At 34.3% G+C, this 22,982-nt stretch overlaps 1 protein-coding gene across 1 annotated transcript in view; it reads left to right on the top strand.

Moving 5' to 3' along the window:
• LOC150095942 (uncharacterized) overlaps nucleotides 1-22,982 on the top strand; it is a 48,921-nt gene that overhangs the window by 8,865 nt on the left and 17,074 nt on the right. Inside the window, exons 3-4 of the mRNA XM_090409570.1 lie at nucleotides 3,501-3,557; nucleotides 17,740-17,796. Of these exons, the coding sequence (XP_090265696.1) occupies nucleotides 3,501-3,557; nucleotides 17,740-17,796 (114 nt within the window). The remainder of the gene's footprint in view (nucleotides 1-3,500; nucleotides 3,558-17,739; nucleotides 17,797-22,982) is intronic.

The raw sequence follows: 22,982 nt of genomic DNA, 5'->3' as shown, positions 1-22,982 counted from the left end.
ACAACGAGGATCGTGTTTGGAAATATTTGTACGGAACCCAAGAGGAGGCTAGCAAACCAAAATTTCAAGTAGGTGATAGTGTAGTTTTAAGTGATGATACCCACAAATTTAGAAAAGGGTATTGGGGTAACTGGACACGAGAATTGTTCACTATTGTTCAGGTTATAAATAGAAACCCTGTAGTATATAGAGTTCGCAGTCGGGACGGAGAGATAGTGGAGGGAACTTTCTACGAAGCTCAACTGCAAAAGGCTAATATACCCAATGAACTTCCGGAAGACGTGTATCTAATCGAACAAGTACTTAAGCAGCGCAAACAGAAAGTTCCCTCCACTATCTCACCTACTTGAAATTTTGGTTTGCTAGCCTCCTCTTGGGTTCCGTACAAATATTTCCAAACACGATCCTCGTTGTGAAGGTTAACTTGGGAAGGAGCCATACCGATAGTGCGGTGTGGTGTGAGGTTATAAGTATGTACAAGGGTCGGCAATACATTTGTATAACTTTTACTTTTAGTATACGTCATCCACTTGTAGATCTTTGTTTTCAATGTTCTGATAAATCTTTCTGCAATGGGTGCTTTCATTTCGCTCCTGGTCGTGTAGAAATGTATATTATGGTTCTTAAACAACGCACGAACTTTCTTGTTGCAAAACTCTTTTCCTTGATCAGTGTTTATGTAACATGGCACTTCCTCTTTAAAAATAGACTCGAAAGCATTAACAACATCGTCTGCTGATTTCTTCTTCAGTGTTCGAACCCACGCAAATCGGGAAAAACAATCAATGCATACAAGAAGGAAACACACGCCCCCATTCTCTTTTGCAAGGGATGACATATCTGCCAAATCACATTGAAAAGTATGTAAAAGTGTCGGGACTTTGATTTGATTGCGTTTAAACTTTCTTCTAATGGGTTTATGTCTCACATAAGTAGGTTGTGTTGCTAACCAACTTTTCACGGTTTCATGTGACAAATTTGTATGTTTCTGTAAAGCTTTGATACTTCCAAAACTAACTACTGTATTAGGATTATAGTAATCTGCTAACTTTTCCATTACTATCAATGATTTTTTTTTCTTTGCAGGTGAAAATCAAGAACTATCACAAAAGTGCCAGATACTTGCTTTTATAGCAGTACTGGTAATATTAGTAACAGCTGAAGTTGCCATTATCATCTGGGAAGCAGTATCAAAATCAGGCAATCAAACTTGCCTCATCAAAGAAATGTTACGCCAAGAAAAACACCATTTGCATTGGTGATATATGTAAATTCAATTCCTATTTCTTGCATATGGCAATGTAAATAATATCTGTGAAATAAATATGTAAACTTAAAAGAACAAACAGTGTCTTTGATGTGTTATGTATGTTTAAGTAAGAACACTTTTGAAATAACCGTGAAAACACACACGATTTGTTTATTTATTTATTTATTGAACTTTAAGATCTTACTTTTAGACAAATCAAAATATCCGGATGAATTATGAATAAAATATGAACTTGATAAGAACATGTATATAGAAGAAAATACAGATGAGGTATGGAAAAAAAAAAAAAAGTATGTGTGTTTGAGTGACATCAGTATATAATTAATTATTCAGAAAAGCTGCTCGAAAGACTGCCGCCATCACGACTTACTCTAAGAATTCCCACCCTTTAACAGGAAACAAATACCGCAAATGTATTGGAAAATTAGTACAACCATCTATATAAAAAAAAAAAAAAAAAAAAAAAACCGTATGTTTGAGTGACACCAGTATATAATTAATTATTCAGAAAAATCTAATCACACCCGCCATCACGACATACTCTAAGAATTCCCACAGACGACAATGACGGATGTGTGTCACCCTGGGAAAATTAAAAGATATCTTATCTCAAAACATAGCCCACAATTCCATAGCCAAACCAAAATACCGCACAAAGACATAACGTCACGAATCTTATCTTATCTTGATCTAGATCTTGTCAGAAGTGTCCACCAATGACAACACGATTACTTATACACTAATATATTTCCCTTTCCATTCAAAACAATAACGTCACTTATTTACAACTAACAAATGACGTCACTTATCTACATCTCATAACAAACATTCACGTCACGATTCCTTATCTTATCTTGATCTAGATCTTGTCAGAAGTGTCCACCAATGACAACACGATTACTTATACACTAATATATTTCCATTTCCATTCAAAACAATAACGTCACTTATTTACAACTAACAAATGACGTCACTTATCTACATCTCATAACAAACATTCGCGTCACGATTCCTTATCTTATCTTCATCTTGATCTTGTCAGAAGTGTCCCACCAATCACGACACGAGTTCTTATCCACTAATATCATCCTTTCCATTCAAAACAACAACGTCCTTATTTACAAATAACAAATGACGACATTTATTTACAAATAAAAAATGACGTCACTTATCTACATCTGAAAACAACACACACCCACCTCACCATTCCTTATCTTATCTTGATCTTCATCTTGTCAGAACTGCACCACCAATCACAACACGAATCCTTATCTCTACCATCACCCATAATCCCATACGCGAACCAAAACACAACAATAGAAGCCAGTGACACACTTGCCCACACGGAAATTCCAAACATTACACACCCATGAAGCCATGCACACAATGACGTCATCAACCAATCACGTCACGATTCCTTATCTTATCTTGATCTTGATCTTGTCAGAAGAGCCTCCCCTACTACTAACAAATTTTAATAGTTATACACCCACTTGTCTAATAATCATAAGGGATATTTCCATTTCAAATCATTTGTATTGAAAGTAATCGAGATTGTAATTCATATCTGTGAGCAGCCTATCTTATGCGATTTCTTTCTTCATTCGTGATCTCTCACTGTTTCCTTTTAAATTGTAAAGTTTATTTAATAAAACGCATAATTAGTACTTTAGTTTGCGTTCGCGCGCTTGCGTGCGTGCGTGCGTGCGTGTGTGTGTGTGTGTGTGTGTGTGTGTGTGTGTGTGTGTGTGTGTGTGTGTGTGTGTGTGTGTGTGTGTGTGTGTGTGTGTGTGTGTGTGTGTGTGTGATAAAATTTCATCAAGCATCCTTTTTGATCTGCATTTTTATTGCTATGCTCTTGAGTGTAGGTGTTTATATGATATTGCTAAATGTAGCAAGTATAGACGACGATGAGCGTACTTATACAAGTAATATCGAAACGAAAATCACTACATCCTCTCAATAATCGTTCATCATACAAAAGTCAAACGGTATTGGCTACAGCAGTCTATCGGGAGATTGCGTATTGCTCTGTATTTTATATACATATAAAGGAAAAACAACTTTTTTAGCGTGAAGGGTCTCACTGAAAAAGTGAATTGTCAATATACGTTCATCTAGTATCGTGGTTTCTGTAGAATGGTTGTCAGACTTCATAAACTTCTCAAAATTATTGTTAAAGGGTCGGTTATTATTCTAAGTACTGTTTACGTTTTGTATCTCTTCGCAGTGAGCACAAGAACCCTCAGTGATTACTTTACAAAAGCAGTTAAAGATCCCACTGAAGGTAGGTGTAATATTTATTTTCTGATCTAGCACGAGAAAAAGGAGAAGACGATGGCTGAATTTTAGTGTCGCATTAAATGAAGTAGTGATGGGATTATCAATCTGTTGATTTCAGTTGTTTAAGAAGTGATATTTGTCCTTTTATTAGCTATTTCGGAACTCTGGCTATACGGAGTTTTATTTCAATTTAGTAAATGGTAATTCGTACAAAAAAATTTCGGATCATTACAATTTTTGTTTCATTTTGGCTTTCGAGGGGCATAATGAGTAAAACACTTGTAGCAATTAAAAATTTCTACACTCTAGGAATGAAATTTAGTCACAAAATCTGACACAATGATGCGAAATGATATTAATAGTTTCTTGCTGATTGAAAATTTAATAAAGCTAGTATTTTAAGTGTTTATTAGAATTTGTGAAATCGTTTCTGTTTCAGTTGTTTCAGTGTTGAGAAACACTGTCTTAGCTCTTTGTTGTGCATGGATCCTATATGTGTGATGTGCTTTCTGTTTTTCATGTAAGATATGTGTTAATTTTTTCAACTAGTTTTTGCGTGTTAGCGTGTCAAACGCTTTTGTTAGGTCAATAAAAACGATTAATACTATTCTGTTTTTATCTAACGCAGCGTTTATTATGTGTGTGAAATCTTCCAGGAGTGTTGCTGTTCCTTTATTTTTTCGAAAACTATATTGTGTTTTTGGGATGATTTGGAATTTTTCTATGTATGTTTGGAATTTCTCTATGTTTGCGATACACAATGCGCTCCATGATTTGGTTGATTACAGACAACGTGGTGATGTATGTGTAATTACTTATAATGCTTCTTTTTCCATGTTTATGTATGTGAGTGATTAATGCGCTCTTTAGTGTTTCTAGTATGTGCCCCGTTTCGAAGATTTTATTTAACAGTTTTTAGTATAACTGGACATAGGTTAGTTGAGTGGTTTTTTTTTATGTCTTTTGATCTGATTCCGTCTATTCCTGGTCCTTTGTTAGGGTTAATTTGATGAATTGAAAATTGCAGTTCTTTTTTTACTTTGAGGAACCGCATTGGCTGGGTTGTTCGTGGTACAGGCGGAGAAGTGTGAGGGGAGAATGCTTTGTGCAGTTTTGGGACAACAGTTCACAAAGTGCTGATCGCAGGAAAAGCTGTGTTTTATTGTTTCTGAAGCAGTGGTTCTGTGTGCATTGTCCAGCATTTCATTGATGAGGTGCCAGGTTTCCTTTATGTCATTGTGAGCTGTTGTTAATTTCTTTATGCAATATTTTTTTTTTACAGTTCTACCTGTGTTCTTAAGTAATTCCATTTTCTTTTGTATTCAGCTTGTAAAACTATTGTTAGGTGGCCTCTTAAGTTGTTTCCATAGGACATCTTTTCTTTGTTATATCTCTTAATATGTTTTCCATTATCCATGGATTCCGTGTTAGTGAATGTTGTTGGATAATTATTTTACTCTCTTCCATAGAATGTCTTTTATTGCAATTTTATTGCTTAAGGATATCCTGATTTTCCTATGAATTGTTTAGTATTTGTCTTCTGTTTCTTGGGTGTTTGTATTTCGGTAACAGGTATTTGAAGTTGTCGTATAAAGTTTTTGGATCATTTGTATTAAGTAGACTGTTTCAGTTTGTATTTTTATAAGGATATCAGCGACGCTTTTCACTATGATAATAGAGTGCGGTTTTTCTGCCGGGGCAGCGTGTGTGTGTGTGTGGGGGGGGGGGGGGGGGGGCTGGAAAGGTGGTGTTGTGGAATGAAATTGCAATTATCACCAAAATCAGCAATTTTGGTGGTGATTATTGATGACGTGAATGTGTTAATAGGAGACCATATGTTGATGTGATCTATGCATGTTTGTGTCAGTGAATCGTTAAGTATTTATTCTCTTGTTGGGAAGTTTATGATCAGGTTTATGTTGTATTGGCTTAATATGTCATGATATGTGTTAGTGCTTGAAGAGCACTAGCACATATCAAGGGTGTTAATGTTATATCACCTATTAGGATAAGTCTATCTATTGGGCGAATGTTGCTGTTTATCCTGTTTCTGATTCTTGAAGAAAATGAGTGGGTTTGTATCTAGGGGAAGGAGTCTGTATATTGTATTTATCATGGATTTGTGGTTGTATCTGTCATAGGTCGTGATTTCGAAGAGCAATGTTTCTGCATTTTCGAAACCTACAAATTGGAAGTTAATACTTATATCTACAACTGACATACCTTGCGGTAAAAAATAAATTTCATTCAGAAAACACTGCCAAAAACAACAAACATCTACAGAAAATAATAAAATTCAAGACACCCATTAAAAAATTGATTTATTGTACTTCGTTAACATTTCTGGCCCTGATCCAAACAACTGATATGCATCATCTACAGATACCTGGACTAGACCTGTTATATCTGAAGAATCTCATCTTGCGGCAAACCAGCCACTGTACATCCTAACTTTTCTCAGCTGTACTCTTCACGATTCCTTCAGCCATAAAGTTGGCGGGACATAAGCCGTTCTTTTAAATCGGACATGCCATGTCAGAGAATGCCAAAATTCGAAACCCCCTTATTTTCGATCTACTCTGGTTCAAAATTTTCTGCTCCCATTTATTCATTTGTTATCTTTATTGCTCTCCAAATTCGGATAACTTATAGACTGATAAACGCGTATAGATACACATACCGGTCATTAAATTAAAAGTTACGTATATCTTTATGCAGATATACGTAAAAGTCACTTGCACAGCGTATATGAAAAGCTTATGCAAAACACTTGGTCGCCTGTGAATGTCTAGTTTCCTGTAGAGGTACTGCAATCCAACACCTGGTTAATTCGCACATGTTTATTTTAAAAAAATAATATGTGTATTATAGTCGCCTACTCCCTATACGGGAACAAAAAGACGTTAGCTGATATTATAGTATTAAATAAAAGTTTGTAATTCAGTGGCTAGTATGTGTACAAGAAAATGCGATTTACTGGTTTCGCAATTTATCGATAGATGTTGGTACAATTCGTTAGCGAGAAGAAAAATATATAAATTCTAATAATGGAAATTGTTTTCTTCATTCTTAAATACTTCATAAATGCTTAATAATGAAATTGTTATTGAAATATTTTTAAAATCGAGTAATCGCAAGCAGTTGCCTTTAAAACTATGTTAAGTTAATAAAATAATGATAGCGAAAATAAAATAATAATATTTATAATCTAACGCGAAATATTAGATTTATGGACAAACGACCACGTTATTCTTCTTCTTCTTCTTCTTCTTCTTATTATTATTATTATTATTATTATTATTATTATTACATCATCCCTGTGGAGTTAAAGAATCATCGGGAGAGAGAGAGAGAGAGGCAGGAGTTTGAAAATAAAATGTATATAACATAATTTTTATTTAGTTCTCAGCACGTTCACATTTCTAAATTTCACTTGTTGTTCAAAACAATTGGGTTAGTCAAATTGTCACAGCACTGTGACAATATGATAACAATAATAATAAAATAATAATTTTCTCTTTGCGGTTATTGTATTTTTAGTGTTTTATGCATTTTTTGTGTCATACAAGATTTACTGGTGTCATATTTTATCGATAGATGTCAGTATAGTCAGTTAACGTTTTTAAAGAAAATCATAACTTTTAATAGTGGAATTTAACTTCATAAATACTTTAATGAAATAGTTATTGAGATATCTTTAAAATAGAGAATAGAGAAATCTTAAACAGATATCTTGTAAATGCTAAGATAATGAAATAATCATAAAGATATAATATTTGGAATATACTGTGTGACATTATATCAGGATAAACCGCAGAAGTTTAAAAACGCAATGTAAGATAATTTTTATTTATTCCCCCCCCCCCCCCCAATTTATCTGGGATTTTTCATCCCGCAAGCAGGCAAACCGGTCCCGTGAAAACAAAGGCTACAGGCATAGGATACAGTACTTAATACCTCATTAGGAGGGCTCAACCAATCCTAAGGGTGGTCGAGGAACGGGAGAAACCCAACACGTATAAAATAAAAAAAAGGGTGATTTTTTTTTTTTAATTTCCAGATATATACCAATCTTTTTTAAATAATTATGATTATTAAAACACTTAGCAAACAAGTTATCTAAAGTTGGTTTGAAAATATTCAACAATAAAACTAATTCATGTGTCGTTGTATGTAATTGGAAGATAAAGTAGTATAGGGTGGTGAGATGAGTGAACTGAAAGAGAGCGCCCTCCAGCGATGGGTCCTTGTACTCCTTGGAGGTAATAACAGTAATAGTACTACTAATAATAGTAGTATATTCTAAAATTATAAATATTATTATTATTGAACAGTTGAACCTCAGTAACTCAGTCGGTATATACGAAGCCCTTTGGTCGGAAAAACATCACGTCAGTGACGTGACTCTTTCGCCTAAAGGTGAGTTAACCGGTCTCATACGGAGGTGGAGGGTTTTTCTTTCGGTAACTCGGGTTTTTCATCCCTCAAAACGGGCAAACCGGTTCCGTGAAAACACACACACTGCTACAGCCATAAAATATACTACGACAAGGAAGGCAACGGGAAACCACCTTGCTCATAATCATCTCCCTAGTATGATAGCACATAGCTACACCCAGCATCCGTATGGCTGAGGGGATAGGATAGGATAGGATTCAACAGTTATTGTATATGAGTACAAGAATATAAATGCATAAGCGGTTACTAGGTAAAATATTTCTTACTTATCAGAACAATAAATGATGATAATTATTTCAATTGATGTGAATTCAGACTGAAAGAATGAAACAAGCAAGTTATGAACAATTTTTATTGATTTACATGTAGCCAAAGCTATAAGCATATTACTCCGATTCAAAGACCAACCAGTTTCGTTTTCCGCAGTTATTATTGTAAGAAATGCCAACAGTTGCTGATTATCAATTATATGAAGAGCCAAAGGCTTCATTTCGGCGACCTAAAACTTATTTAAGTTAAGGGATATTACATCCCATATTGTTTCATAGCCGAATAACAAACTCAAAGAGTTTCATGCCGAATATAGTAAATATATAAAGTTCGGCGAGTTCAAGCGTAAGCAAATACCTGGATAGTGTTACAACTGACCCTTTAGGGAGTGCAACACTGAGGCAACTCATGGTAAGGGTGGAGCAAGCTCCGATCACTATTCTTGATGTTTCCCCATAATGTGAAACCCAGCTCCTAGGAGCTGTATTACTGTTCTACATTATGAGTGAGAGGAGGTCACTACCTAGACCGGTTTCAACCTTTATTGAGGTCTCATCAGTGAGTAGGTAGACCTAAAAATATCAAGTTTGTAGCAAACAGAACTTACATATACTCTACTATGAGAATTGCCAAGAAGGTGTCCTAATAAATTATTAATTATATGAAAAGCCAAAGGCTTCAATTCGGCGACCTAAAACTTATTTAGGTCTATGGGGAAACATCAAGAATAGTGATCGGAGCTTGCTCCACCCTTACCATGAGTTGCCTCAGTGTTGCACTCCCTAAAGGGTCAGTTGTAACACTATCCAGGTATTTGCTTACGCTTGGACTCGCTGAACTTTATATATTTACTATATTCGGCATGAAACTCTTTGAGTTTCTTATTCGGCTATGAAACAATATGGGATGCATATTCCTAACTTAAATAAGTTTTAGATCGCCGAATTGAAGCCTTTGTTTCTTCATATAATTAATAATTTATTAGGACGCCTTCTTGGCAATTCTCATAGTAGGGTATATGTAAGTTCTGTTTGCTACAAAATATTTCAGAATCCCTCATTAAATACTTTCTAGGGCATTTTCTCCCCTACTTCGGGACCACGGGACATGCTGATCCCAGCGCAGAGGTTGTGCCAGAATAATATAATCCATTATGCCAACAGCTTAAAAAATTTAAAACCGAAGGGAGGAAAATCCTAAAATTAAAGTCACAAGCAAGATATTGGGAGTTCTTTCAACTTTCCAGATGTGATACGCCAAATATAGAAACCAACATGGGATTGCTATTTCAAAATATCAGAAATAGCTGGGGAGAGCCATTTCACCGCGACCTGGCATGGCGAATAGCCTATGGTCAGCTACCGGTGAAACTGGTTATGTCCCGATACAATTCAAGACAGTGTGACCCCTACTGCGACGTCTGCCAGAGCGTTGAAACGGTGAGACATTTCTTTTACTTGTGCCCCCCCCCCCGCCCGACATGTTTGGCAGAGATTAAGCGCAGTACTGGGAATCTAGCCGCTTACACTAGAGGAGGTCTTGTACCTGCAATTTCCCCCATCAGTCAAGAAAATTCAGAAATTTACAATTTTCCTCATCAATGTAATAAAGTATCACATCTGGAAAGTGCGGAAAAAGTCCCAAATCAGCGACGAAAACATAATACAAGCCAGAATCTCAGCGGGATCTATTTCTACCTCCCTAGGTTTTTCGCCCGGGAGATGCCGCTCCCAAGGAGCAGCACCGCTGCTCCTTGGGAGCGGCATCTCTCGGGCCAGATTCTTCCCCCAAATCTTGTTTTCCCCTGTGGTGTAAGGTTGGCCAATTCTTTACTGCTTCTTTTATATATATTAAAAAAAAAAAAAAAAAAAAAAAAATTCATAACTTTTTTATGCTCTAATTCACGCAGAAATGCTTTCATTCCCGCAGTAATTTTACCTTTTGACTCCCGTAGCTAAGTGTTCATTTTTTTTTTTTTTCGAAAAAAAAAAATAAATAAAAATAAAATAAAATAAATAAAAATAAAAATAAAAAATCCGGCTTAAGTTTTATACTAAAACAGGTGTTAGGAGAGGACCTCCATAGACACCTGGTTAGTTAAATTGTTAATTTTTTAATTGTTAGCTATTTTACGAACGCATATAAGAAAAGTTTATTTCAAAGTTTTTTTTTTTTTAAAGAATAGGTCAAGGAGAAGATGTTCACAGACCTTTTAGCCACAACCTCTGGGTTATACACAGCTAAACAGGTTGACTGAGGCCTCTTTACTACCTACTATCATACTCTACCTTTCGCTCTCTTCCCCTCTTACTACCAGCTGACTCTCAGCAATCTTTTATACTCCAAAGGCCGATGATGAAAGACATGAACTCCCATTCTACCTACTCACTGATGAGACCTCAATAAAGGATGAAACCGGTCTGGGTAGTGACCTTCTCTCACTCATAATGTAGAACAGTAATACAGCTCCTGGGAGCTGGGTTTCACATTATGGGGAAACATCAAGAATAGTGATAGGAACTTGCTCCACCCTTACCATGAGTTGCCTCGGTGTTGCACTCCCTAAAGGGTCAGTTGTAACACTATCCAGGTATTTGCTTACGCTTGGACTCGCCGAACTTTATTATATTCGGCATGAAACTCTTTGAGTTTCTTATTCGGCTATGAAACAATATGGACTGTAATATCCCTTAACTTAAATAAGTTGCTGATTAGTTAGTATTTGAATAAAATTAAATCATGTCACGTAAACACTGCAAGCAGAGCATTAAAGACGAAAATAATTATAAAAAACTTTATTTTTTGCACACGATTGCAAACTGCAGCAGTTCTGGCTTCGATTTCAAAATATTGGTTATGACACCTTCAATCAAATGACCTTCTCTGGAAGCTGTTGTTATCTGTAGAAAGGATACTGTATGGCGCATGCATTACCCAACTTCACTCATACATTTTTACTCTCGCAATCGTACGTGCAACTAGCTTTGTTGGGGAAATATGATTGCAAATCGGAATTTTTATATTTTATTCTCTCAGATTTTATGAAAACTTCATCGCAAATACCATGGAGAAATCAAATCACTTTTTCTGTATCTATAATTATTTTAATAATGGAATGCAATACAAAGAATAAGCCGGATTAAATTCGAAATATGAAAACTTGAATTACTAATTTTTAACACAATAATAATTCTGATAACAAAGTGGTGTTGTTATCAGATGTGGTCACAAGGTGGCAGTACTATAAATTTACATACTAGAACTGTTATACCTATATTAGATTATTCAAGCTAATATAATAAATATATATTTATATTCGACACTATAAATTAAATTATATTTTAATGTATTCTTCTTGGGAGAAGGAAGAGCCTTCAAATGTTAAGTAAAGAGACTGTTGAAATGCATGGATTTCTAGAAAAATTCATTTCAGAAACAGTTGGAAGGAAGAAAAAGCAATGTAAAATAGAACATTTCGAGGCCAAACTCGTATAACAACAACCATGTAATCAGATGAATAAAAAAAAAACTTTCGGTTATCATTAGAATCTAGTGAGTCAGTATAAAGGATTTAAAAGCTCCCAGTAATGTGGGGTATTTAACAAATTTAGTTCTCAAGATTAGAACAGGTTAAGGCATTTTTTTTCTATTTACTTTCGTAGTTGGGGAAGGAGTGAGTAGAATTTCTTGTCTCTTCTTTATTCATTCTAAAAAGAAGCAGCGTTTACGCAAAGCTTTCTTTCTTTCGTTCCATTGAATTATATCACTGGAATCCGATTATTTTCCCGATATAAACCCAATTAATTAATTGTAATTAACTGTAGGATAACTTCGAATACTTTAATTTATCAATTGATTGTAACAAAATCTACGTTGAATGGGAGCAGATGTGTTTGTTTTAAGATATATTAGTACAGCGTTTCCCAATCTTTTCCGGCGACGGAACACTTCACAAATCCTGAAATTTTAACGGAACATCTTGGTTATTTTGTAATGTATTAATTAATAATTATCAACGCATTGCAATATTAATAATTAGTTATGGTATAATCATAAAGAGGATTAGTACACTTATGTATACGGTGTGACATGTTGACAAATATAAAATTACATTTAAATCAGTTATCAATCACTGGACTAATGAAATCTTGTAGCATATTGTAGTTTCCTCAGGCCAACATCATTAAATTAATTTGTGCTGATTTTCAATAACATATCCCATTCTGATCACCAAAAATTTATAATATTATAAGTACTTACGAGTGAATGCTGACTTTTTCTCCTGTGTGCTGGTAGTTTTCCGCTCCTTTTGTACATCCTGGAGAGCGCTTTGTAGGCTGCTGGAGGATGATTCACTATCTGTTGCGTCACAAACACCTTCAATAACAGATTTCTTAACACCAAAATTAAACGAAGTCCCTTGTCTCTTATTCATATTAAAATTTAAATCTGCAGGCCTATTACTTTTAAAACATCACGGCACTACAGTTTCGAAACTTTCACCCTACAATACGAAATCACCTTACTTGCGAAGAAAGTATTCAGTATTACTAGATTTGAGAACCAGATACAGACTACCTTGATCTTCAATTTTAGTGGAAAAATTTTCTTCGTACTTCTTTGCTGATTGGTCACTAACATTTGCAACACAGATGTTATTTCTTTCGGTTTTGAGAACAGAGGATACGCCGCCCATTGCTGTAATCGGCTTGCAGGCAATTTTTATTACCGGTCGTAAACAGTGGTATTCCCTTTCCCAAATGCTGAAAGGTTTCGATGTGTGAAAATGAATTAACGATAATTCATGAATACTTCCACGTTTAAAAATACACGGCTTGGTCACTAACATTTGCTACACAGATGTTATTAGGCGTTCTGGTTCTGAGCTTTTCGACATATTCACGAATATTATTCTCCTCAGAATATTTCCACTATAAAATATTTATTCATGAAAAATTACAAATTCCAGGAGAACTTCTCGCGGAACACTTATTTACCTTCCGCCTGCGGAACACAGTTTGAGAAACCCTGTATTAGAAAACTAATACAGGGAGAATGCTCTACTTGGTTGGTATATTTGAATTATTCAGAGGTGTAAATATGTGAACCATCATCAATAAGTCATGTGAGAATGGTAAACGTAAAGGAAAGGATAAGGGTGAGTAGAAATACTTTCATTAATGGCTTGGTTGCTTTGTGCTTGCTCATTAAATTTGCAAGAGGAAGAGAGGCTTGCCTCCTTCCTCTTGTCTTGGACAAGCTGAAATGATGAAAACATCGTAAAGGTTTGCCAGGCAATCAATGAAGATCGTCGAAAGACCATTGGGAAAGTTTCTGAAGAGAGCAATTGTCATAGACTTCGTGCCAGTGAATTTTAACAGAAAATTTGCAAATGAAACTTGTGTCCGCTAAATTTCTTCCTCGTTTGCTCACAGTGGATTAAAAAAACTGTACTCGCTCGACCTCTCTGCATGTATTTTTTTTTTATTCTCGCGGATAAAGAAAACGATGAAAGGGCAGCGATTCGTTGATGTGGACGAAGTGAAAGAAAATTCGCTGAAGGCCATAAACAGTATTCCAGTTTTAGCCCTATCTAACTTTTGGAGACTGAGTGGGCAGTTCAATCTCCACTAGAATATTGTATTGTAAACTTTAATAATTTAAAAAAAAATAGTAATAATTCTGGTTATTTTGGGTATCACTCATAAACAAATTTAATCCATTGCTTCACGCAAGAATTTATCTTACGTCGCTCACGTGACTTACTGTTTAGTCGAATTGTAGAGGTGTTTAAACTTTGACGGTTACGTTCTGTTATTACTAAGACGTCACGAACAGTTGACCCATTGGTATCCTTATTTGTGCAACTTCCTCTATAGCCAATGATTCAATCCGTTTTCTTAAAACAGCTGATTAAAGGAGAGGAGAGCAGCCGATACGTCGTGACGAAACCGTATACTTATTCATTATTCTTACGGTTTTTCATATACTTATTTCTACTCCTGCGTAAAGCATGAGGGTAATTTTGTAATAAATCTTGTAAGCGGAAAGTTTACCACATACACTAAGTGATGACGTGATAAAGACCAAGGCGGGACTACATCTTATTAACTTTATTAAAAAATATATTCTTTCAATTTGTGTCTTCATTTTGGATGTTCCAGTATTTTTAATTACATGGCGTGGCTTAGATACTTATTGTTAAGTAGCCTCTGTTTGTTTTTAATCTAATCCCTATTATTCTTAGGCTCTAATATTTGTATTATTAATTCATCTATTATGAAATATATTTATGAACAAAATATAATCCCTACATGCACTCTTTGGTCTCTACTTCATTATATCAAAGTTTTCAGTTTCCGTAGTTCGGTTTAATTTCTTCTTTGTTTTTGTAATTATGACACTTTATTAATATTGTAGCATTTTTTTCTACCAATCTGTCGTTTTGCTGAAGGAACAGCCCTAATTGCAGAGTTTTCCTCCGTAATTTCTGAACGGAAAAACCAGCCACTTCCGTATCAGATCAGCTAACTCTCCTTCAGTTAAAAGCACTTATAAAGTGCTAATTTTTCGAAGAATCGTTATAAGATTCTTCGGGATTCTTAATAGGATTCAGAACTAAGTTCTTTTCAATAGAAGAACCAATTGTTACTACGGAAGCACTGATATCCTCAGAGCAGAATTCTGAAAGGAAAAAAAAAAAAAAGAAAGAAAAGAAAAGAAAAGCGATTATTAAAACGATAACGCAAACAATATATTCAACTAAAATTTAAAGTATACGGAAGTGTATTTAATAAAATCAACCAAATTGTTTTTTAATAGTTTATCGGACGAGATGAAGTTGTTTAGATTACATTAAAACAATTAGTCAAATAAGGCTCTCTATCTTTTGAAGTTTCAAATAGGTCCCACACGTCCTAATTTTTTCGAACCCATTTCAACCTCCTTTTCTCTTCTCTTCCGTACTTTTCTATTTATCCAGTTTCTTAGTTTAGTCATTCATTTGTGAACTGATGTTTTATCAAATATTGTAAACAGTTTTTTTACTGATTCTTTTTTTTTGAATATTAACAAATATTCATATTTGCATTATTAGTGATGATATAAGGATTACAGGTGACGAGTGAGAAATAAGGTCAGATACTGTGCGATATAACAGCGAGATACAAAAGCATACATCGCAACATGATGTACAGTTCAGGGTTATGTGAAAACTATGAGAAAAAAAGTTAATGGAACATTATCATATTACATGATATACAGTATTAAAATGCACAATTATTTATTATTTACATTTGACGTAGGATTAATATAAATGGAGTTTAATAATTCATTTACCAGCTCAAGTATGTCAAGGCTCAGTGGTAGATGGAAGATTATGTAGTGTGATATAGAGCGACCTCTCGTGATAAATTAATGAACTTCATAAATCTGTTATGCAACGAAAATAATAATTAAAATGCAATTTTCATTAAAACGAATGTTATTTATTTGTATTTTATAACAAGCATTATTTTTAGTGACTTCAGCCTAACAGATTTTAACATTCTCTCGTTCTGTGCTCATGTTACAGATGGCACACAATAGCTGGTTTTTTCTGCCATGACCATAAACTGCATAACAAAAAGTACTTATATTCAAAACTAAACTAGCCGTAAAAAATAACAGGATTCAGCAGAATTTTATTTTTACGCATTCTGTTGACCGGAAATATGTTTAACTGAAACACTAGTGGGCAACAGATTAAGGAGGCATTTTTGAAACGTAATGAAGAATCGGTTAATTATTATTATTACATGGAAGTTCTTAAAATTTGATTTTCAGAATTCTTGGTTTCTGATTAACTGTAATTGTATTATTAGTGAAAGAGAACAATTCATTATCATTCTAAGCGAATAAATGATTGTTGATTCATTAGTAATAATAATAATAATGCTAATAATAATAATAATATAAATTATAATATTTATAAAAAGATAAATAATTTATAGCTGTATAATAATAATACATTTCATAGAATGCAGGTATATATACGATACAGTAAATGACACATTTAAAAATATATTCAAGACTGAGACTTCTCCAGAAAGTTTACTGAAGGAAACGACGTATATTAACAACTTGATAAAATAAGCCTGCTATTGGGAGGCATAAAAAAGGGAGCTTTAGGAATTTAAACTCACAAATGGGGTACAAAGTTCTGTACCCCATTAGTGGAAGCGTTTATTTCAAGAAACAACGTATATGTAGATATATTCCAAGAACGGTCTGTTATTTATCTGCTGCTTGTGAAATATACGAGTGTTTTAAATTCTGCATGCATTTATTAAAATGATTATGTTAGCCAAATAAAAGCTTTTTCTTCTGGCATACAGCTGCTTAATATATCTGTTTATTTTCTTTCTTTTTTTCTTTCATCTTTTTATTTTTAATCAACAAGTTCATCGCCTTTATAGTACTTCCAAACGGAAGATATGGTAAAAAAAAAAAAAAAGCATATGCTAGTAATCTATGAGAGACATAAATTTGTTATTTAACTATAATAAGACACATTGTGACTTATTAAAGTTAAGTTTTCATTATCACTAATGAATGATTTTGAATGGAATAATACACAGACTGATCAGAATAATTTGTTGTGTTCAATATTCTCACCGTGCATGGAAGACAATAAATTTATAAATTTTGTTATATACCCACTTGTCTAATAATCATAACGGGTATTTTCCAGTTCCAATTATTTGTATTGAAATTAATCGGGATTGTAATTCATATCTGTGAGCAGCCTTTTTTTTTATGCGATTTTTTTCTTCATTCGTGATTTCTCACTGTTTCCTTTTAAATTTTAAAGTTTATTTTAATAAAACACATAATTAGTACTTTAGTTTGCATGTTCGCGCGCTTCTTTGTGTGTGTGTGAGAGAGAGAGAGAGAGAGAAAGAGAGAGAGAGAGAGAGAGAGAGAGAAAGAGAGAGAGAGAGAGAGAGAGAGAGAGAGAGAGAGAGAGAGAGAGAGAGAGAGAGAGAGAAAAAATTTCATCAAGCATCCTTTTTGATCTGCATTTTTATTGCTGTGCTCTTGAGTGTAGATGTTTATGTGATATTGCTAAATAATCGTTCATCATACAAAAGTCGAACGGTATTGGCTACAGCAGCCTATCAGGAGACTGCGTATTGCTGTGTGTGTGTGTGTGTGTGTGTGTGTGTGTGTGTGTGTGTGTGTGTGTGTGTGTGTGTGTGTGTGTGTGTGTGTGTGTGTGTGTGTGTGTGTGTGTGTGTGTGTGTATTTATATATATATTTATGAAGGGACAGCAACTTTTTTAACGTGAAGGGTCGCACTGAAAAAGTGAATCGTGGTTTCTGTAGAATGGTTGTCAGACTTCATAAACTTCTCAAAATTATTGTTAAATGGTCGGTTATTATTCTAAGTACTGTTTACGTTTTGTATCTCTTCGAAGTGAGCACAAGATCCCTCAGTGATTACTTTACAAAAGCAGTTAAAGATCCCACTGAAGGTAGGTGTAATATTTATTTTCTGATCTAGCACGAGAAAAATGAGAAGACGATGGCTGAATTTTAGTGTCGTATTAAATGAAATAGTGATGGGAGTATTAATCTGTTGATTTCAGTTGTTTAAGAAGTGATATTTGTCCTTTTATTAGCTATTTCGGAACTCTGGCTATACGGAGTTTTATTTCAATTTAGTAAATGGTAATTCGTACAAAAAAATTTCGGATCATTACAATTTTTGTTTCATTCTGGCTTTTGAGGGGCATAATAAGTAAAATACTTGTAGCAATTAAAGATTTCTACACTCTAGCAATGAAATTTATTCACAAAATCCGACATAATTAGACGAAATGATAATAATAATTTTTCACTGATTTGAGTATTTTAATTGTTTATTAGAATTTTTCGAATCGTTTCTGTTTCAGTTTAAATGCGACCATTTGTAAAGCATAATTATATTTTGAGAGTACATAGGCCTCAAACGGGAGAAATTTAATAAAAACCCACATGACTTTTGACACAAACTCAGCAGATATTTGCAGTACAGAACTTCTTTGAATAATGTGGTTTTGTCGCAGATAACATGACTGTTTTTGTAAAAAAAAAAAAAAAAGTACCAAAAATTCTACATTGAATATTTTTATTATTTAATACAAAAAATTTTCACTTGGCGTAATCACAGCGTAATAATCTGTATAATTTTAATTTTTCTTTTATCCTGTTTATCACTTACTTGATCTTGCGTTGTATTTGATTCCCGATTACTTTCTAATTTTAATTTTTTAGTATTCTCTCTATAAATAAATATCCTCCGTTTCATTCTGATTTTTAACCATCGTTGATTGAATTGGATTTTTTTCATATTTTATTCTGTCTATTTTTGTTTTATTAACTATTTCTCCAGAAATATAGGAGATGTTTCGAATATTTTTATTTCATATGTTGTATTTATTTGTTTTATATTTGAAGCTTCTTTCTTTCTTTTTTCTTTTTTTGCAATAATTTCAGTTTTTCAGAAAAAAGAATTTGAAATATAAGCGGAATATTGTCTTTTTTTTTTTTTTTCGATATAATTCAAACTGTTTCACTCTCAAAACGATTAGAAATACTAACTGAGGATGATTTAATGCAACGTTAAACCAGTCCTGGTTCAAGATTGATCGGTGATAATTATTTTATTTATTATATATATTTTTTATTATTTTTTTTTTGTTTTGTTTTCTATTAATTTCCATTACAATTTCATTTTTAGTATCTGGGCCGTTTTTGATAAAACAATTCTAAATAACAATAATTAATTAATTTCTCCCTGTCTTGATGAAGTTAAATGAAATGTAGTATTTAGAATCACTATTAAAATCTGTCAAGATAGTTTCACTTCAACTATTTTAATAGCAAATTTAAGAAACACCAAATGATGTGCACAGTTCATATGCCCAAAATACAAATATCTGCCAATAAATTACAAAATTTTATTTAATACCCAGTTGGACCTCCTTCAGCCCGAATTACAGCACATATGTGGTTTGGCATAGATCCCACAAGGTGTTGGATTGCATCTACGTGTACAACTTACAAGGCGTTCATTAGACAGTCCTTTAACTGACTCATATTCGAAGGGAATCTGTTTTTATAACATGTCCCATAAATTCTCAATGGGTTTCAGATCCAGACTTTGCGGTGGCCACGGACGATGGCCAAAGTCGCTGTTATGCTCACTGAACAATTCTTGAGTGACAGACAGTAGCATTGTCGTCCATGAAACAACTGTCACCTGCTGGATAAAATGTCTACATTGCAGGATAGACTTCATCGGCAAGAATATTTAGATATTTGACGACACACGACCTTCCAGCAATATCAGGGGACCCATTCCATACCAACAGAATATGCCATGACACCACATCCTCGAGTTGTGTTTACAAGGCAAGCTGGGTTCATTCCTTCATGGAACTCCGCGAAACCCTTACCAACCTTCGGTACAGAAGAAGGTGCACCTTGACTGGTCAGACCACGAGTCTTGTTGTGTCCAGTCACGGTATTCCTGACACCACTGTAGACGGACTTTCCGTTTCTTTCCAGAAATCAGTGGTTTCCATATAGGTGACTACCAATACCGATCCTCTTCAGTTCCCTGCTCCTTGTTCACGGAACAAGGATATTGAACAGCTTTCATTAAATATGTCGGTCAACTACTGCTCACAGGAAGTTCTGTTTTTACGTGCAAGCTTTCTCAAATGACGGCGATCTCTTTCCTGGACTGCCATAGGACCACAGTTACGTTTCTTACACAAGCAGTGTTGGTTATTTTTCCACTTATTAAACGTCCGGGATATCTCACCTTTTAAGAAACTAGTCAGCTTTGCTGTTTTCAAAATCGTGGCTTCAGCCAGACGTGCACCCACAATTTGCCCTTTATCAAACTCCAAACGATTCTTTGTTTTTACCATTGTGATCGATTACTGACCAAGAACATTCTTAAACAGTTACCTAGAACATGTGGTGAAGCGTTGATTAAGCAATTTCTACATACGTGACGTAAGTAACGTTTACGTACATCGGAATAAAGGTTTCTAATTCATTGGCCGTGGATCTTGGTTCAGTTGCTGTTTTAATGAATAGTGTGATTATATAAAAATGCAATTAGGAACCTCTCCTTCTCAGGATTGTCTAAGATTATTTCCTGACTTGTTTTATTCACTATAGCTGTAACTAGTGTTTAGTTTCAGGACTGAAAAGCAAACTACGTCACTTGTATCTATGGCTGCTATTTTACTGTGCGCGTTACTATAAGCAGTATTAAAAATTACTGATTTCCTGTCCAGGCAAAAGTTAAATAATTAATAGTACGATACCTTTAACCCCTCATTCGAGCAGTTAGCATAAAAACGTTAATCTGATAGGAACTCTTTGGTGTGGTCAGCTATCTCTTTAACTTTCTGAGAAGCTAATAATGATTTTAAGGCAGATACGAGAACATGTTCTCTCTCTCTCTCTCTCTCTCTCTCTCTCTCTCTCTCTCTCTCTCTCTCTCCACATTAATTTTTTCCTCTAAATTCCTTACCATTATCCCTAGCATTCCCTAGTCGTTCTTAGTGGTAGTACTGTTTTATTTTTTAAAATTATTTTTTATTAAATAGGCAGGCGTCTTCATATCTCGGTTGGTAATTATAATGGCCTTTGTTTGAAAGCCATAATTATTACATAAATTACTGAAATTAGAATAATGAACAAGAATATTCCCTTCCATACTTTTAATTTCATAAATCTACTTCTGTTATTTTCATTATCATCCATTCATTTTCATTCGATTATTCGGAGAAGTATACGTGTGCATATATGGCTTACTCATAGTTAATATGAAGAATATTTCAGTTCAATATCAAAAATGAGGAAATAGAATTGTGCCGCTACTATTTAGTATGCACGACTTTATTGCAATAATAATTATGTATAAATAAGACTTATTGCATATATATATATATAGCACACACACACATTCTATATATATATATATAGAGAGAGAGAGAGAGAGAGAGAGATTGGTAAACAGTTTATAGGTGATCTACTTTACTGGCATTATTTTGTTCTACTAAAGGTCAGTTACCCGGTATAATACTGAGAGAGAGGGTTTTTTTCACCCGTAAACTCGGGCTTTTCGTCCTTCAGAACAGGTAAACCGGCCCTGTGATCACACACGGATTACAGTCATAAATACTTGCCGTTAGGGAATGCAGCAGAGGAGTGACGAACCACCTGCATTCATTTGTCGTAAACCCCTCATTAGGGGGACTCAATCCGTCCTAAGGGACGGATGAGAAGGGAAGGAATACAGTGTAGTGGTTCTCTAATCCCATTCCTAATTTTTTTCTCAATATCGGCCATTGAAAGTAATAACCTGAATTTTTTTTTTTCTATCCTTCAGCTGCCATAAAGTGTACGAGTCAATGACTAAGTGTGCAACAATTCACGACATATTGATTTATTTTATGACAAAGGCGATTTTAGTCATGATATAGCTGGTATATCATGATACTCGTATGTGAACTTGAAAAAAATTCATAAGATGTTCACCTAAAAAAATTACTATCTCTACTTGAGTAGGAATAAATCGGTATTAATTAAAAGCTATTGTAAACTTTTTTTCAATCACGTGTAATTAGACAGTGGAAATGCAGTTTTGTCTAATTGGCAGTTGTGTTCAATCGAAGGCATGTTTCCTCAAAAAAAAAAAAAAAATTCTCTCTCAAAGTAAGGTAGATGATCTAAGTTTAGTTTCAGATCTTCCATTGATAATGACCTAATCACTGATCTCTGTACCATTCTCCAAATAGGGCTGAGGAAAATCTACTGACCTTTAATGTGCCCAAAACACAGGCCTATCTTATTTTTAGTGTCTTATTTTTCATTCCCTCCTCATTAGCTTTGATCAAAATCCGATTTTCTACTTGAACTGACTTACTCTTCTAGCCTTTCCTGGCTAAAAGTGTAAATCATATGCACAGCTTCCTTCAGCTTCCAGAAATCCTTGTCATTGTATTGTTCTGACGTTTGCGATAGCGAATTAAAATCTCTCTAAAATTCTTAACAGTATTGAGAAGAGGATAGTGCTCTCGTTTACCTCTTGTGTCTTCTACAGACAATACACTACTAATCGACTAACCAAACTAATCAATAATTATTCCATTGCCTTACACAAGCGTGCAAAGCAAATGCAGCTGATGGCCAGCACAGTACAGGTTCAGCCTTATCAAACTTATCCTCCTCTTTCATTCCATCTATCTTTACTCTTTGAAGTTCTTTTCACATTATTTTCCCCCAAGTAAGGCAATCTCCAACTGTTCAACACATATGTCAATAAGTTCCTTATTTCTCCGTAACCGCTTGCCAATACCCAGGGCCTGTCCCAAGCTTAGGCACAAGAGGCACCAGCCTAGGGGCGCCAACATCGTAAAAGAAAAGTAATGGTTCTCTGGTCCTCTTTAATAGTATTAAAGAGGACCAGAGAATATTTTTTGGCAATAACTGTAAATTGCTTTTAACAATAAGAATTTTATGATACCTCCCCTCGAGCTGGCACTGCCAACACCGCACTCCTGTAATTATAGCTTTAAATTATTTTTCCGTATGGAAAAAAAAAAAAAAAAAAAAAAAAATATATATATATATATATATATATATATATATTATG

Source organism: Typopeltis vanoorti, chromosome 19, assembly GCF_054136105.1.
Source record: "Typopeltis vanoorti isolate ZY-2024b chromosome 19, IOZ_Tvanoo_1.0, whole genome shotgun sequence".
In the NCBI taxonomy this organism is placed as follows: domain Eukaryota; kingdom Metazoa; phylum Arthropoda; class Arachnida; order Uropygi; family Thelyphonidae; genus Typopeltis; species Typopeltis vanoorti.
Note: the sequence above shows the minus strand (reverse complement) of the source record. Positions and strands in the feature narration are given on the sequence as shown.